Source organism: Sinohyriopsis cumingii, chromosome 5 (genome assembly GCF_028554795.1).
Source record: "Sinohyriopsis cumingii isolate HCF-2022 chromosome 5, ASM2855479v2, whole genome shotgun sequence".
NCBI classification, from domain to species: Eukaryota; Metazoa; Mollusca; class Bivalvia; order Unionida; family Unionidae; genus Sinohyriopsis; species Sinohyriopsis cumingii.
This window is the reverse complement of record NC_142965.1, coordinates 115,818,269-115,838,032: the sequence shown is the minus strand read 5'-3', so window position 1 is coordinate 115,838,032 and position 19,764 is coordinate 115,818,269. Positions and strand designations below refer to the sequence as shown.

Here is a 19,764-nt window from a genome sequence, read left to right as displayed (position 1 = left end):
AATCTTGAGAGTGTAGAAATGAAGTACCCACAATGCTCTGCTGATAGAAGCCCATAGGATAAAACTGTCCTTCTGACAGACTGGGCAAACATAATAAGAAGAAAGAGAGACCATGCCCGCACATTTCTGTTCATCATGAGGTATGGCACAATAATGGTCATGTGCATAATCTTATTGCCCAGTGCTCCTGTATTGATTGATATGGCACTCAATCGCACATATCTTCTTAAATGATGCAACTCCACACTGACAGAGAAAAAGATTTCCTATTTTAAAATGGAAATTAACTGAAAGATAAAACAAGTGTAGCAGGAACAGTACATTATATATATATATATATATATATATATATATATATATATATATATATATATATATATATATATATATATGCTCCTTGATTAATACTCCTCTATATTGGCACTAGTTGGACATGGCTGAGTCTGGAGATTACTGACCAATGGTCTCAGTATCAATAACATGCTATCTTGAGCAAACAGCAAACAATTTATTGTGCACAAGCATTTTCCTTTAGCAACAATGACCTTGACTGTTGACCTTTTGACACGATAATCAAAAAGCTTCTTTCTTATCCAGTATGTAAGCCATCCATAAACTTTGTTGAAGGTTGATTGCCAAAAACTTAATTTCTTTTGTAAAAAAAAAATTATTTCCTCTTTCAGTCATTGTGAACTTGAATATGGACTTCTTGACCACAAAATCAATAGGTTTGTACCTTACTCCAAGTGCAATATATCCACAAAGTTTGGTCCAATCTGTGATGTAGAACTAATCTTATTATGTAAAATCATTTTTCTTCTTAAGTCATGTACTGTAGTGACCTTCACTTTCACCTTTTGACTCCTAAATTAATAGGATTCTCCCTTTACTCCAAATTCAAGCTTTTGCAAAGTTTGGCAATGATAGATGGTGGAGATCTCAAGTTGTGGAAATGAAACATGACACAAATGAATGGACAACATAACATCATAACATTCTTCATCTTATAACAGGCACATAAGAAGAGTCTCTCACTGGGACTGATGCTGTACTCACTAAAAAAAAATAATCCAGCAATTATGGGGCAAGACCATTTCTACCTTTTAACTGTCAAGTGCTGAAACCATTCTTCAGTGATAACAAGATTTTCAAATTATGAGGCAGATGCTGGATGTCAGCATGACACCATTTTCCTTTAGGACCATCAAAGCACAATAAGAAGTCTTCTGGTGGAAACCCCACTTTGATATGATTTTTCTTTTTTTTTTTAAATAATAACAATATGGTGTAATGGTGGCCATATTCAGCATCAGACTGGGACCATTTCTATTTAGCATCAACTAGACATATATAGGAAGTCTTTTTAATAAAAGCACCATGTTCTTATAACCAGCCATCTGGGAGAAATAGTGATAGCAAAATGTTCAATAAGGCCATTGTGGAACACATATTTTAGGTCAGATCAGCAACATTTACAACCAAGACAGCATCCTGAGTCTTTCAGTGAAACTCCATGCTAATAAGATGATTCATTCTGGAAAAATAGTGATAATAATTTTCGAGATGGTCACTGTGACAGACTTACTGAAAAAACAAGACACCATAAATTTTTTTTTTTAGTAAAACCTAATCCTAAAACAAGGATCCATTGAGGAGAAATAATACTATGGATATTTTCAAGCTGGCCATAATGGTGGCCATATTGGATAACAGAACAGCACCATTTTCATTTAGGACCAAATAAATTTCATACCAAGTCTTTTCATGAAAATCCCATGTTCATATGACCATCCATTCAGTAGGAGTGGCAACAACAAGAATTTGGAAATGACGACATGTCTGAACATTATCATTTTCATTTAGGACCAGACAGACCATGGGATAAATGTATGCTTAATGATTCATGGCAATCCTCCAACTAGTTGAGGAGGAGTAGTGATAACAAACTTATGCTAAGGATGACAATAGACACTGAAAAACAGACAACATACCATCTCATTAGCTCTTATGGTCAATGAACAGTAGAGCTAAATATTAAAATGCTTGAGTAATGATCTGTTGTTATAAGGGAAAGTGTTTAATGCATCAAGGATTAGGTTGAGATATAATAATGGTCTGGATTAGGATGATGTCTAGCCAGTGGGTTAAAGTACTACATTCTGATATTATCAAGTGGTTAGTATGTGCAATATTCTTGTATCTAAGCCTTCAACAGGATTGTATCAGGACTAAGCCTTCAACAGGATTGTATCAGGACTCGAGCTGGAAAGACTAACCACCTGCATTCTACTGTACAGTTTTCGAGGCAAGATGTTGATTTCATTTATGACAAAATCTAGAGTTCAACTATAATTTTGGACGCATGTAACTAAATACCAGAAGGTACACATGAACTCAGTATATAAACGAATATGACAGATTGAGAAAAAAAATGTAGGGCAGAGAGTCCCACCTGCTTAATATTACCTTAGAAAAGAGAGAAAAAATAACTATAGTATATTTCACCCATTAACAAAACAAAGATGTTGAAGAACAACCCATATGATCTTCTTTTGAGACAGCATAATTATTTCTAGCAGGATGCTTAAACAATAGCCTCACTTAAGAATCAATCTAGAATGGTGCTTGTATCATGATTTATTGTTAACATCAGGTGCCCTAGAATATCAGTTGAATGAATGTTGGACTCATTATCCAAGGGTTACAAGTTTGTTATCTGCCCAGGCCAGCCCATGTTGGCTGCCTCCGTGTGTCCTTGGGAAAGGCACTTAGTTCCCATTTCCTCTTCATATGATAACCAATAATATTTTAAAGGTGCCATTAAAACCAATGAAAGAAAACAATAACTATTATCAATATCAATATACATGTACTCATATGCTAAATATTATGAAAGGACTGTCCAAACATGTATTGTATAACACACACTGACAATGTTTACTTTTCCAGTGTGTTCATACAACCATACAAATTAAGCATTGTTTTGACTCCAAAATTTATATATTTATCTGAAACTGACATGAAAAGACATGCAACCATACTGAGGTGTGGTAGTCACATTCATGAGACAATAAGACGTCAAACAATTACCAACCAGATGGGTGTATCTTCCCCATAGGTTAACATACAAGCAGTTGTGGTAGGTTCTACATTTAGTCATTCACTTAAAACAGATCACATCTTGCAAATGCATACTGTTATTGTGTGTTCTTGTGCCACTAAAAAGCTTAATATTTCTTCTCTTTAATAAGCATCAGTTAACAAAGACTAAAACGAATGCTGGGCTGGAATGAAATATTGATTCCATAGGGGTTTAGTTTTCTACAGGGAGCCGATTTAGTTCTTATTAGGATTAGGATTCGACTGTAAAAGGATCTGCAGTCTGAGAACTCACAAAATAAAGATAATGGAACAGGATTGTCTTCAATACTAGCATTATAGCTCTAGAACTAGCTGTATTCCCTAAAAATGGTTATACATAGTGGCGATATCATATCCTCAACTGTGACACTATATTTAAGTTGATTTGATTTCATGGGCCACAGTTTAAGATTGTTTTGTTTTCTTTGTGAAATTTACATTTTTACTTAAATTAATGGATATAATTTTGATGGAGAACTGAGGTCCTATATATTATTATTTTAGCTGGGCCTAGAAATCTGAGTAACTACTAAACCAAGAGAGATTGGTACCCCACAAATAAAAGTGCATTCATAATGGATTATATTTTTATACTGAGCCTCATTGTAGCATGAAGTGGACTTTTATCAGTTGCTGTCTAGAGTACTAGAATTTTAAGGACAGCCTAACACTGGATGATAAATGATTTTTGAACCAGTCACCAATGACTTTTGTAAAAAGCATGTCTTACCCAAAAACCAATCTCATCTATCTGCATCATGAAATGCTGGACCCTAAATAAATTGTACCATTCTACGCCAAAATAAATCTTATCATTCTGCAGGATAACATGTATGACCTAAAACAATCTCATCATTCTTTGCCATGACAGGTCTATAACAATCTCACCATTCTGTGCTATGACAGGTCTATAGCAATCTCACCATTCTGTGCTATGACAGGTCTATAACAATCTCATCCTTCTGTCCCATGACAGGTCTATAGCAACCTGATCATTCTATACCATGACAGGTCTATAACAATCTCATCATTCTGTCCCATGACAGGTCTACAGCAACCTCATCATTCTATACCATGACAGGTCTATAACAATCTCATCATTCTGTACTATGTCAGGTCTATAACAATCTCATCAATCTGTGCCATGACAGGTCAATAACAATCTCATCATTCTATGCCATGAGAGGTCTATAACAATCTCATCATTCTGTGCCATGACAGGTCTATAGCAATCTCATCATTCTGTGCCTTAACATGAATGACCTTACAACAATCTCATCATTCTACACCATGACACACCTAAATTCATCTCATCATTCCACACCATGAAACACTTCAAATAATCTCATCATTCTACACCATGAAACACCTAAAATAATATCATCAATCTACTCCATGACACACCTAAAATAATCTCATCATTCTACTCCATGAAACACTTCAAATAATCTCATCATTCTACACCATGAAACACCTAAAATAATATCATCAATCTACTCCATGACACACCTAAAATAATATCATCATTCCACATCAAGATATGCCTAAAACAATCTCATCATTCTATACCATGACACACCTAAAATAATCTCATCATTCTACACCATGAAACACTTCAAATAATCTCATCATTCTACACCATGAAACACCTAAAATAATATCATCAATCTACTCCATGACACACCTAAAATAATCTCATCATTCCACACCAAGATATGCCTAAAACAATCTCATCATTCTACACCATGAAACACCTAAAATAATATCATCAATCTACTCCATGACACACCTAAAATAATATCATCATTCCACATCAAGATATGCCTAAAACAATCTCATCATTCTATATCATGACACACCTAAAATAATCTCATCATTCTACACCATGAAACACTTCAAATAATCTCATCATTCTACACCATGAAACACCTAAAATAATATCATCAATCTACTCCATGACACACCTAAAATAATCTCATCATTCTACACCATGAAACACCTCAAATAATCTCATCATTCTACACCATGACACACCTAAAATAATATCATCATTCCACATCAAGACATGCCTGAAACAATCTCATCATTCTATACCATGCTACACCTAACATAATCTCATCATTCTACACCATGACATGCCTAAAACAATCTCATCATCCTACACATGACACCCTAAAACAATCTCATTAATCTATACCATGACAAACCTAAAACAATCTCATTATTCTAGACCATGACTTATCTAAAACAATCTCATCATTCTACACCATGACACACCTAAAACAATCCCATCATTCTACATCATGACACGCCAAAAACAATGTCATTAATCTACACCATGACACACCTAAAACAACCTCATTAATCTACACCATGACACACCTAAGACAATCTCATTATTCTACACTGTGACACACCTAAAACAATCTCATTATTCTACACCATGATACACCTAAAACAATCTCATCATTCTACATCATGACACACCAAAAACAATCTCCTTAATCTACAATGTGACACATCTGAAACAATCTCATTATTCTACACCATGACATGTCTAAAACAATCTCATCATTCTACACCATGACATCTCTAAAACAATCTCATCATTCTACACCATGACCTCTCTAAAACAATCTCATCATTCTACACCATGACCTCTCTAAAACCATCTCATCATTCTACACCATGACATCTCTAAAACAATCTCATCATTCTACACCATGACATCTCTAAAACAATCTCATCATTCTACACCATGACCTCTCTAAAACAATCTCATCATTCTACACCATGACCTCTCTAAAACCATCTCATTTTTCTACACCATGACCTCTCTAAAACAATTTCATCATTCTACACCATGACATCTCTAAAACAATCTCATCATTCTACACCATGACATCTCTAAAACAATCTCATCATTCTACAGCATGACATCTCTAAACAATCTCATCATTCTACACCATGACATCTCTGAAACATTCTCATCATTCTACAGCATGACATCTCTGAAACAATCTCATCATTCTACACCATGACATGTCTAAAACAATCTCACCTTTCTACACCATGACATCTCTAAACAATCTCATCGTTCTACACCATGACATCTCTAAAACAATCTCATCATTCTACACCATGACATCTCTAAAACAATCTCATCATTCTACACCATGACATCTCTAAAACAATCTCATCATTCTACACCATGACGTGTCTAAAACAATCTCATTTTTCTACACCATGACCTCTCTAAAACAATCTCATCATTCTACACCATGACGTGTCTAAAACAATCTCATCATTCTACAGCATGACATCTCTAAAACAATTTCATCATTCTACACCATGACATCTCTAAAACAATCTCATCATTCTATCTCATCATTCTACAGCATGACATCTCTAAAACAATCTCATCATTCTACAGCATGATGTGTCTAAAACAATCTCATCATTCTACAGTATGACATGTCTAAAACAATCTCATCATTCTACACCATGACATCTCTAAAACAATCTCATCATTCTACAGCATGACATCTCTAAACAATCTCATCATTCTACAGCATGACATCTCTAAAGCAATCTCATCATTCTACAGCATGACATCTCTAAAAGAATCTCACCATTCTACAGCATGACATGTCTGAAAAAAATCTCACCACTGTACAATCATGACTAAAAGTTCATTCTGCACCATGACCCTTAATTAATTTCAATCATATCAATGTCATGACTTGCCTGACCCTAAAATGTCTAAATCTCACCATACTACACCATGATGTGCCTGACCTGAAAACAATCTGACGATTCTATACCATGAAATGCCTGACCCTAATATAATCTCACACCTCTACATCATGAAATGCCTGGCCCTAAGACAATCTCACTTGTCCATACCGTTGTAAATATCATACTGGTCCTCTTGGAAGTTTAAGAGGACTAAGGAGTGTCAATATCAAGCTTGTGTTATGACAAAGGATGTATGTCAGAGAAGAGATGATGGCTCATCCCATAAGCTATTCTGGTCTATTATTAGTAGAGATAAAACCCAAATGCCCTTCCAATTACTAAGCATTATGAGACTGTAAACTAATGGACTGCATCTTTCTCTAGACTAAGGATCTAATAATATTTGGGTTGTGATAAGAATCAATATATAACCTGCCATCTGACTAAATGTCAAATACAAACAACATAATTTCAAACTATATTACTCGATAATATAGTCTTCCTCTGCCAAACAAAATTTTCATGAACCTGAAAATGCCCTAAACAATCTGCATGCCAATAAAGACTGTGATCCTCACCACTAATTAATTAAACCCCACCCCCCCCAAAAAAACAAAGAGATCATGACCTAATGAGAAAAAGAGGAATAAAACACAAATTCAAGGTTAAGACATCAAGATCACAAAGTATGACAAACCATCAAAAAGAAATAAACCATATACAGTCAAATATGAAAAAATTGATGAGCTAACAGGCACTGCACTTGAATACGGACTTGGCATATATGCACAGGGACTTCAAAAATGAAAACTGGTAACTATAATGGACTCATATTACTGCTGTTTTATTTGCAGAACAAAGAAAAAAATCAGCATTTGTGAAAAATTTACCATGATGAGAATGGCTCATTTTACCCACTGATCTTTTTGTGCTGCATTGAAATGTGTGTTTATGATTCTACTAGACACAAATAAAGACGAATTTGACAAAAGGTGATTCCTGATAATATTTTCATGCTGTTACTAAAAATAATTACCTGCAGCCTAGTCAGTGTTACACTCAGTTCACTGCACATCTCAACACCACGTACAGTATAATGGCAGACTGAGCGTCGAAGGTTACTAAACTGAACAAGGATGATAAATAAAATGGCTGCTCTAAACTTCTGGTCCACAAATGCTATAACCATTAAAATGCCCTGCATGCAAATATGCCTTCCAGCAAAGGTCAACATCAATGACACCGCTTTCAGCCTTGATGACTTTTGCACTTGTGCAACCTCAGTGCTATCAAACAAAAGAATGAGATGAATTTAGAGCTTTCATCATCTTCATCAAGGTTTGTTTCATTGTTTTACTTAAGTAGCAGCATCATCATCTTCATCTTCATGATCATCATCATCATCATCATCAACCATTATCTGAGATTAAGCAGCATATACATTCATGAAGGTTTGCATGACTGTCTCCATTAGTATGGATGATGATGATCATCATCTGACATTAATATCACTCAGTTTTCTAAATAACATTATCTGCAAAATGGAAACATTGGAATTAATAATAATGACTTAGAAGTTACTGACTATTTGTGACATGAACAACCTTGTGGTCTGAGACACAGATCCAAGTTTACTACTCTGCAGTAAATGTTTTCTTATATAATTTTGATACCAGAAATAAATACTCATGCAAGATGGCATGCTCAGTATATAAAATGACTGATATATGCTCAACGTAAAGCATCATTTGGGGCATTTTTTTCTAAAGGAAAGTTTTCAAATTTGAATATATTTACAAAATTAATATTTTCATTTCAATGACTGAATGTCAATTACATGACAAGATATAACTGTTGTAAATTATCAAAATAAACACAACCCATTTCGATAGTATAGTAGGTACATTTTGCTGATGTAAAACTTAGTGATTTCATCCAAATATATACAAATTTACATTTGCAAGTTATATTCTGATATTATGATACAAAGGTCATACATTTTGACACGATTTATTGTCACAATCTCATTTCAAGAGCCCCAAATCTGTATCTACCATAAGGTACCTGCATGTACATGTAACTGGCAAACATGAAACCATTTTGTGAAACATTATCTCTGTCCTGTACATATGTACACATGCATACTGTAAAACTCATGTACACATACTACAGCAATCAGAAATCTACAACTATATTAACATATTAACCCCTAGCGACGACTTTATGGGGCAGGAGGTAGTAGCCTACTGCCGAGCTCTGTAGTGTCATGGTCATGCATGATACACTAAAGTGGGTGGTATTATAGAAAGGTAGTCAGATGTAGCTCTACAATGATACCAAATAATCTGGAATATCTAGTTGCACTACAAAATACAGATAGAAAAACCTCATTTTTTTGGACCTGACTTTTTTTTACCCAAAATTTGCCCGTAGTCGGAATCCGATTTTGTGTCTGGATTTTAGACTTTTTGGTCTCAGATCTAAGGCAAACCCATATAAACTGCAAGCAGACAGATGAGCCTTTGCAAAAAGTATGATAAGATGGGCATTTGGAATAAAGAGTGGTCTCCATACATAAATAATGGCTCTGTTTAGCAACAAAAAAAAGAAAAGAAAAACAAAAGAAGTCCAAATTTTACCCTTTTGCTCATGCGCGAGTCAAATAGCCAACGAAAAATGATGTTTCTATCACAGCTAGGCAGGATGTTATTGAAAGATGACTGGGGATTTGGTGTTTTCGAGTCTATTAAGAAATAGCTTTCAAAATGCGTTTCCTACTCGATTTTCAGGCAAAAATGACAAAAAGCTCCAGGAGCTAATGTGTTAATATGTGTGCACAAGTCAAACTACAAGATAAAGTATACACTGTATAATGCAATTTACATTATTAAAACAAGCTAGAAATCAAATTATTCATTAATTGCTATCATTTACTTTTAAGTTAATAACATACGGGTATGTTAATTAATATGCAGATCCTGGGTGTGATTTATTTGTGTCAACATTTGTTGCAAGGGGCAAAAAATAGTGATCTGAACCTGTCAATGCACCGCCACCTCCCAGACTGGCTATTGAAATTCAACAGAATGTAGCACAGTGTCATGAGGGCTCATTTTTTAACACATTAACCTCTGGTGACGAGTTTACGTGCAGGAGGTAGTAGCCTACTGCTGAGCTGTGTCATGTCAAGGTCATGTAAGATACACTAAAGTGGGTGGTATTATAAAAAGGAAGACAGATGTAGCTCTACAGTGATACCAAATAATCTGGGATTTCTATTTGCACTACAAAATACAGAGGGAAAAACCTCATTTTTTTGTACCCGATTTTTTTCTACCCAAAATTCACCCATGGTCCAAATCCGATTTTGTGTCCAGATATTCGACTTTTTGGTCTAAGACCTAAGGCAGACCGGTATGAACTGCAAACAGACAGATGAGCCTTTGCAAAAAGTTGGATAAGATGGGCATTTGGAATAAAGAGTGGTCTCGATAATCCAACTTTTACCCTTCTGCTCATGTGCAACCCAAATAGGCAATGAAAAACAATGTTTCTAATACAACTAGGCAGTATGTTATTGGAAGATCACCTGGAAGTTGGTGTTTTAGTACGTATTCAGAAAAAGATTTCAAAATGTGTTTTCTACTCGAATTTCAGACAAAAACGACAAAAACCTTCAGAGGTTAATGTGTTAAGACTTTGGACTTGGGATCAGAAAGGTATAGGACTAATCAGCTCACACAGTTTATCAACCTGCATTTGCTACCTATTGTGTGCCCTTCACTTTACTCAAACTGCCTCAGCACTTTATACCTTTAAAGTGTTGCCATATCGAAAAACACTCAAATGGAAAAACCAAGGATTTAGCATAACATTTTATCTCAAATCGGAACAATGCTATAATGTACTGTTTCAGCATAACTTGTTAAAAATGAAAAATGAAACATTTTGGTAAAACTCTATAGGAACAGCTTCCTGTCTATACTCCACAAGGTAAAGTGATGACCATTTATCCTTAAAATCAACAGGCAGCTAGCCCCACAGCAAAAGTTTTAATTATACTGACGCATAATGAGATCAGTAACACACACACACACACACAAAACACATAATCACTGGCCAATAGATTTTCTCTTTAATTCCCCCTTTATTCACTACAATTACTATCCAGCATCCACCACAGCAAGCCTTATCAGTGTACAAATGATATAATATTAATGTTTACAGATCTTGAACTTCTGCTTTGTTTGTCAGGTGAATTAGTGATTTAGATCATTGTCTGCCTCCAGTAAATGTGATTAGTATTATTTGATCCTAGTTCTACATAACCAGAGAATACTATGGCACAAGGCATGGTGCTTACCACAAATCACTGCCTCAGTTGACTGCCACTGAGACTGTTATGATAATAGCCAATGTTAATTAACAGTAGCAATGTTAGATGACCATGAATGCAATTATATTAATTAAAAGAAAGCTTATGTAAATTTGACTACACTTATTCTCCTACAATTTTATGTAGATATACGACAAACTTAATTTTACTCAAATTCATTTTATTGAACAATGCTCATTTTTCATTTATCCACTGGTTCAATTTACCTCTATCAATCTATCAAATGAATCTCAATAATCCACCAACATCATTCACCCATTTTTATACTGGTACTGAACTGGACAGGTAAATCTGTCTTAAAGGTAACTTCTAGCAAGCAATAACCTGTATCAAGTAGTCATATGCCAAAAAAGTCCATTTGTTAAACACTTGGAGGTTATTATAGTAAGACAGGTCTCACTCTGTGTGTGCGTGTGTGTAATATCAATGGTGTCAAATGAGTGCATACCAATTATATCTCAATTTGCCGGAGTACCCTTCATTTTCAACCCATCCCCAGTGCTCCTGTGACAGAGACAAGATCCTAAGAATTTTCTACAATGACAATATCATGCTGATTGGCACAATGTCTTTGGCACAATATCTAGGGCATTTCCACTCTACCTGTCCTACAACATTTTATCAGAAGGGGACTAGCTGATTTTTAAGTAATAACTTGCTATGAATTAATCAAAATAAACATGTCCCCTCATCAGACAATTGTTGATGACATTTCACACATTTATACATTTCTGTATTAATTTAATTTAATTTTTATTCAAGTTTTTCTACATCTCAAAGATTTTCAAAAAAATAACTCTCTGGCAATGCGATTCTGGAATAATAGCCCGCAAGTCTGCAATGAACAAATGGCTTAATTTTCTTATTTATTTATGAGAACTTCTTTCAAAACATTGCTCCAGGATAGAAGGGGAATTGATCCACATAAGTCATGTTTACTGTTTATTCTGTTATTTAAATAATCTGTCTGAATATGAAATTTCAAATACAATCAAATTTTTAAAATAACTTTTTTTTAACAACCATGTGACACACTTTTAAGAATTTTATTAAATTACTTGACCCTGGCAGTTACATTCTTCTGTTTTTTATTCTTGTAAAATTATGCATGGTCATATGCTAACATTTATTTACACCCAACTTTCAACAGCAGGACTCAAAGGGTTGTAGAGAGAAGAAATTTAAGATTTTGGAACACCTGACATGATAGAATTCCTTAAAATTAAGATTTAATATTCTTTTGAGTTGTCTGTGTTATGTAAAATGGTTCTACGACATCATAATATGGCATATTCCAACTGAAGAATGTAGAATGGTTCTAAAACATAATACAGCTGAATTCAAGAATGCAGAATGGTTCTATAACATCATAATATAGTCCAAATGAAGAAAGTTTAATAGTTCTAAAACATCATAACACAGTCCAACTTAACAGTCCAACTTAAAGATGACTTTAAAACCAGTAAAAACAAAAACAAGTTCAAAGAAATTTTCTTAACAAACTAAAACATATATCAAGCTGATAATTATTAGTGATATCATGTGCATACTTTTAATCTAATCTTATACTTTATGTTTAACAGTTTGTACTGATGAATAAAGTTTATGAATATGCATATGTATTATAATGTATATTTTATAGCATTTAAACAATGATCATGCCATTATCATATACATAACTGTCTGCAAGGCCATCCTAGGAATATCGCAGTTCTTGCTACTGTCAGCAATATCATCATTTCCAATGTTACAATTACAACCACAACATACAACTACTCGCTACTTGGGTCCTAAAACAGAAGAATATGTACTAGGAAACCTAAGCTATAAGTCAGGTATTCAGGGACCATGCTGGTTTAAGTCAAATTCAATGTGACGACATGAAATTAATTGCCAGGGGCAAAATGGACCAAACAAACAAAATTATCTATTTGATGCTGATATCAAAACAAATCAGAATATATTCAATAATTCCTGAGCTATGTATGTTACAAAAAAATAGTGCATGTGAAGATATGGAATTATTTGTCAAGGGCCATAAACCCTAACCAAAAAAAGAATGACTGATGAGACAGAACACACAAATAGTAAATCTATGTCCATGAGACAATATTTAAACCTTATTCTAGCAGAATATATTTATTGCTTTTAAACCTAATTCTAGAATATATTGAGTGTTTTTTAAACCGTGCAACTTACACATCCAATGTGAAGATATTAAGTCAGTTATCAAGGGCCTTAATTCTATCCAAAATGGTGCAGACAAGACAAAACCCATATCAAAGTCTATGAGACAGTGTTCATACCAAACTGCACGATGGATGGTTCTCGAGCTGTGCCAATTACAAGCAACATCCAATGTAAAGATGTGACATAATGTCAAGGGCCATAAGTCTCTCAAAATGAGCAATTAATGAGTCAAAACCAATAAAAGGCACATCTGCATATACCAAACTGCCTTTGTACCTTCTGAATACTTCTGCAATAAACTGATTACAAGATCTGTTTTAGGAGAGATGTATACCTCATCGAAAAATGTAAGAAAGAACTCATTCAAAACTGAACCTGAAAAGAAGAAACCCTTAAAATGGACATCTATTTATTATATATAAGCAATCTGTGTACCAAATAACATCCAATTATGTGTAAGGGTTGCAGTATTTTGGTCAATACAAAAAGTGTGAATGGACAGACAGATAGGCAGAATGAATGACAGTCATACCAGTAAAGACAATTACTAAAACGGCTCTCCAATCCAGATTCTGGACTCATCTGCAAAATATTATTTTGTGACCTAACTAAACCACTGAACAAAATCTCTATGAAATGACAAAAAAAATAGACACTGACACAATATTACAGAAAATCTGAGAAATAGGTCAAAGTAAAGTGCTTTGGTGCGCACAATGCTTCTGGAATAATTCCAAAACCTTGCCTCCAATAATGTTGAGATTTCCAAAATTATTGTAACCAATTAAATGATTGATTCGGGAAGAATATAACGACCAAGCAAAATGAACAAAACTTTAAGAAGAAACTCAAATCAAAGTGCAAAATAAAATCATGCAAATTCAAAAACACACATGGTAAGAAACATAAATCATATTTAATAACTAACCTTTGCTCGTTTCAATGTCACACGTGTCTCTGTAGCACACTGGATGGCAAAGGGAATGAAAAGGGTTGTGGACAAGCGTATTGCCGTGACTAGAGCAATGGCAACAAACACACCCTCTGGAGTCATGCGACCACCCATCAATGTAAAAATCAAAAATATCAAGTAGATGACCAACTTTCCCAAGGCAATATAGGGGCCAATGATAAGACCACGAAGATAGGATGAAGCGCGTATTTTCTTCACTTCAAAGCTGAAATTTAAATGATTTCTTGCTTATTAGGCACATGATAGCAATTACTGTCTACTAGAAACATTTAATGTGCTACTCACATTTTACTCTTATCTGTGAGCTTCCTAACCTAAGGTCAGTTTTATACGACACATTAAGACATGGACTTAAATCCCTAAGGAAACAAGCCTGGACCAGTGTTCATTGTTCATTTGACACAAATTATGGACCCATTTGAAGATACAATATGCACCTTACCACAGATAGCTTGTAACCAATTTTCTGGTTAATTTATGTTGTGTGTGTGTGTGTGTATATATATATATATATATATATATATATATATATATATATATATATATTCAAATCCCTGTGTATTCTAGAACTGTCCAATAGATCCAAGATTTCAGCTGGCATATATTCTGGATAACTGGAAATTGGTCTTTCTCAAATATCATTACATCAACTTCTCTTCAATTTGTCTTAATCCATGAAATTGCCAAACAAACACCTTAATGAAGTAAAATTCAACGGTCACAATTTCTGTTTATAGATTGTTTCTTATGTCAGTCAGTAAAGATGCTGCTGATTTTGCTCAATTAAGAGGTCAAAAGGTCAAGTTATACATTTTATCTTTGATGGACACTCAAAAAGGGTCTCTCCAACAAAGCTGTCAACATTGGTCATTATGTTTCCTAATTATTTATCCCTCTATAGCCACTGAACACCTGACAAGTGAGCTGTGATTAAGGTTACCTATTGGACTTAACTAAAAAACCAATAACTAAATAACTGACCCAGGGTCTGTAATGCTGATATTGTATCAGTCTATTAAACTACATGGTTTGTGTCTAGCATCTGATACCTTCAGAACAAAATACATGAAGCCAAGGCCAGAATTAGGAAAACAAAATGTCTACTAGAAACAGCAACCAAGTTTTATTATCATCTTAAACACAAAGACCTGACCAAATAAAACTTCACCATAAGACTTTACTGGAAATGCCTGTTAATTAGGTGCCAGTTCATAGCTAAAAGACTAAAGGGGAGGTTCTGAAAATTAAAATTATTTTTTATAAATAATTGCTCAAAAAGGAAACAAGTTAATCATGGAAAGATGTATTACCATTAAAATACTAACACATTACCAAATACGGAAAATCAAACATGAAATATTTTCCAAGAAATTTAATAATTAAGTATATCATTGATACTCTGGAGTAAAAACCTATAGGACTTGTATCTCTTTTGAATGATTTTATATTAAATTTCATCATAAGATCCATCTTTGTGCATGTTAGTGTGTGTCTGTCTGGATGCATGTGCATGTGAGTGAAAGCATTCATGCAAGATTTTCAATAATATAAATGCCAAAATAAATTTTACACTAGAAAGCAAAGTTTGACAGTTTTAATCAACAACTACAGCAAAATGAGTTGCAATCAGTGCAGTTTTTTCTTAGGGACTTTAAAGCAGAGAAACCAAAGTTAGGAGGTGAGAGGAATTCAGGTGACATGACTCCTCTCAATAATGACATGGAATACTTGAAATCAAAGTCCTTCACGGATTTATCAGTACAAACAATATCAAAATGTAACAGATGAAGTTGACTGACAAGGCCCATAACCCATTCCAAATTGGAGCAGAAGAAACAAAACCCATAAAAGTCACATTTAGGTCCATAAAACTGTTTACATCACAAAACAACCAAATATGCTAAATGGTTCTTGAACTATGCTTATCACAAGCAATACCCCATTAAAAAATATGAAGCTTACTGAAAAGGGCCAAAATGCTGTCTAAAATGGTAGAAACAAAATATCCCATGAAACCAAAGCAAAACATTTTTGCTTCACTTAAATCTGTCTGGACCAAAACAAAACAAAAAAAAAACAAAAAAGTTTGTACTGACCACTGACCTACCTGCCTATTTTATTTTCAATGTAACCAAAACCACACAGTTTTTTTGGGGCCGAAACTTTTTTGCTCCTTTAGTTCTGCCTCCTTAACTTTGTTGCCTGCAATATTATATTTTCCATGGGCACTTATATTATTGCTCAACTAATGCATGAAAAATTGACATGTTTATCTGGGTAACCTGAAATAAGTTGTACCACAGAAAATGTTCCATTATGAATCCTGCTCTCATTTCCCCTTAGTGTTCCTTCATAATCTACCAGCATTTCTTAAATTTTTTCTTTTCAAACTATTAAATTAATAACTAATTGACAAATTGTGCATCTGTATAAATTAAGTCTCTTTTGGTATTAATTCAACTTTAAAATAAATTACATCTTCCTTGCTGTAGGTACAGCTTTAATTTCAAAAATATGTTACAACAGATGTTTTAAAATACATCACACTGCAACTCAAATGACTTCAATAAATCTTGAATGTTTCCATTGCAAGATAGAATGTTTCATAATGGATATTCGTTGATATCTTTCAAATGTGTGCCCCATTTAGTGACTGTGTCTATTGGTATGGCCAACAGAGCCATGAATAGACATCCACTAATGTAAAGCTGTGCCTGTATTTTTTTATTTTTTTCCCCCTTAAACATGGGGAGGAACTGGGAGACTAAGGACAACAAAATTTCAGGAAACCTGCATCAAATCAAGGTGCAATATTAAAGTCTAAACAACAGTTATCAAACCATGATGCATCAGAATACACTGACTGATTCTTGAGCTGTACCAGTCACAAGCAACATATGAAAATATGTTAATTGTAAAGAGTCATAACTCGATCCAAATAGGAGGCAACCATACAAAACCCATTACAGGCACATGCAAGTCTATGGGACACTAACAAACTACAACAGAATACACTTAATGGATCTTGAGCTGTGTCGGGTAGAAGCAACATGCCATGTGAAGATATTATGTTAAATGTCATGGGCCAAAACTCTATCCAAAATGGAGGTGACCACAATAAAACAATTAAAACGCACATGCTAGTCTGTGGGACAACATTCATACCATGCTGGATCAGAACATAAAGATAGTTCTTAAGCTTTCCAAAATAAAATGTTGACAAAACACAGAAAAAGCAAGTCAAAAAGGAATATATGCTCCATACTGCATCAAAAAAAGCTGAATGATTCCTGAGCTATGCTGATTACAAGGATCTACCAAAGTAAAGAATTAAAATTGATGGGAAAAGAGAAATAATTCCAACTGGACCTAAAAGGTGAAATATTTATGATGCATATTTAGATGTAATATTATATTGACTGACAAAATGGCATATAATTATGTACAAGGGTTGCAAAGGTTTGGAGATAAATGTATTGACAGATAGACTCAGATGGATGGATGAATGTATCTTGACATGGGTCCCCAACCCTCCCCTTGCCCCAAGTTTTCAAACAAGCTTTTGCTTCTCTTGTCATTGTCACTGACATAAGTTTACAAATGTTACATTTACATACAACAATGCAGTCTTTTGACTCTGTAACATACTCAACATTTAGTGTCAACATACCATTTGGTTATGTAAATAAATAAAGATCCTACTCTATTTGCTTTATTTGAATAAATGTTTTTTATATTCAATTAATTAAGAAAAATAATTCTGATAAGCACCTAGTGAATACATTTTATATTTAACTGTATTTCCTTAACATTTGTTTGTTTCAATTCATAAAATAAGGATATTGCAAGTAAACAATATCACTTTTATTTAAAACAAAAAATTACCAAAGGTTTGAGCAATAAGAGATTATACCATACACAAGCACCCACACAACACAGGACAACATAAGTCATGAAGTTGAGTGTTTGCAACACAATCTGTAACCTTAGTAGCAGTAGTGTCAGCAGTATTAGTAGTAATATTTGTAGTAATAGTAGTAGCAGTAGCTGAAAAGTATAAATACTATAAATAGTATTAGTATAAGTAATAACTACATGCAGTAGTAGCATTATAAACAGTAGTAACAGTAGTATAAATAGTAGTAGAAGAATAAATAGTAGATGTATAAATACATCTGATAGTAGTAGAAGTAGCAGTAGTAGTATAATAAATAGTAGTAGTAATAGTTGTAGCAGCAGTAGTAGTATGAATGGTGATAGTAGAATAAATAGTAGTAGCAGTTTAACAGTATTAACAGCAAAATAAGTAGTATTAGTAGTAACAGCTGCAGTAAAAATAATAGGAAACATATTAGTGGTGGTAGCAGTAGTAAATAGTTGTCAACATGCAATAGTGCAACAACTATATGCCTCCGCTCTCTATAGTGATGTTCATGGAAACCATACAAGGGACTCTCTTTATAAGTGAGAAAGCTTTATGCTTTGAAATGTTGATATCAACTGTTGTCTTGACAGTGGGTTCAACTTAATCAATGAGCTTTATATAAAATGAACAATAAAATCACATTATAACTGTATCTCATGGACAAGAACTAAAACAAAAGTCATCCAGATATGACATCTACCCAGTCCCTTTCTTACAAACAGACTCTTGAATGTACCCTATAGTTCAGCACCATAGGTTTGTATACTATTTATGTACACTTTTCATATATCAGAAGTTTTTATGTACAAATTACACAGGGAACTGATAGGCATCATCAATTTTGTATGTACAAAGTACTCAGAGAATGATGGGCATCACCACACACCATTTTGAATGTACAAAGTACACAGGGAAGTGATGGGCATTACCAGTTTTGTATGTACAAAGTACACAGGGAAGTGATGAGCATCACCAGTTTTGTATGTACACAGGGAATTGATGGGCATGACAGGTTTTGTATGTACAAAGTACACAGGGAAGTGATGGGCATTACCAGTTTTGTATGTACAAAGTACACAGGGAAGTGATGGGCATTACCAGTTTTGTATGTACAAAGTACACAGGGAAGTGATGAGCATCACCAGTTTTGTATGTACACAGGGAAGTAATGGGCATGACCAGTTTTGTATGTACAAAGTACACAGGGAAGTGATGGGCATTGCCAGTTTTGTATGTACAAAGTACACAGGGAAGTGATGAGCATCACCAGTTTTGTACGTACACAGGGAAGTAATGGGCATGACCAGTTTTGTATGTACAAAGTACACAGGGAAGTGATGGGCATGACCAGTTTTGTATGTACAAAGTACACAGGGAAGTGATGGGCATTACCAGTTTTGT

The 19,764-nt window shown here is 34.2% G+C and overlaps 1 protein-coding gene across 3 annotated transcripts in view; it reads right to left on the bottom strand.

Moving 5' to 3' along the window:
- The window catches only part of LOC149800035 (ATP-binding cassette sub-family C member 4-like), a 176,493-nt gene that overhangs the window by 107,404 nt on the left and 49,325 nt on the right, over nt 1-19,764 (bottom strand). The window contains exon 8 of one of the 3 annotated variants that reach the window (XM_089959556.1): nt 14,394-14,643. The exons of the other annotated variants lie outside the window; for them this stretch is intronic. Coding sequence (XP_089815682.1) covers nt 14,394-14,643 — 250 coding nt within the window. The remainder of the gene's footprint in view (nt 1-14,393; nt 14,644-19,764) is intronic. 3 annotated transcript variants of the gene reach the window in all.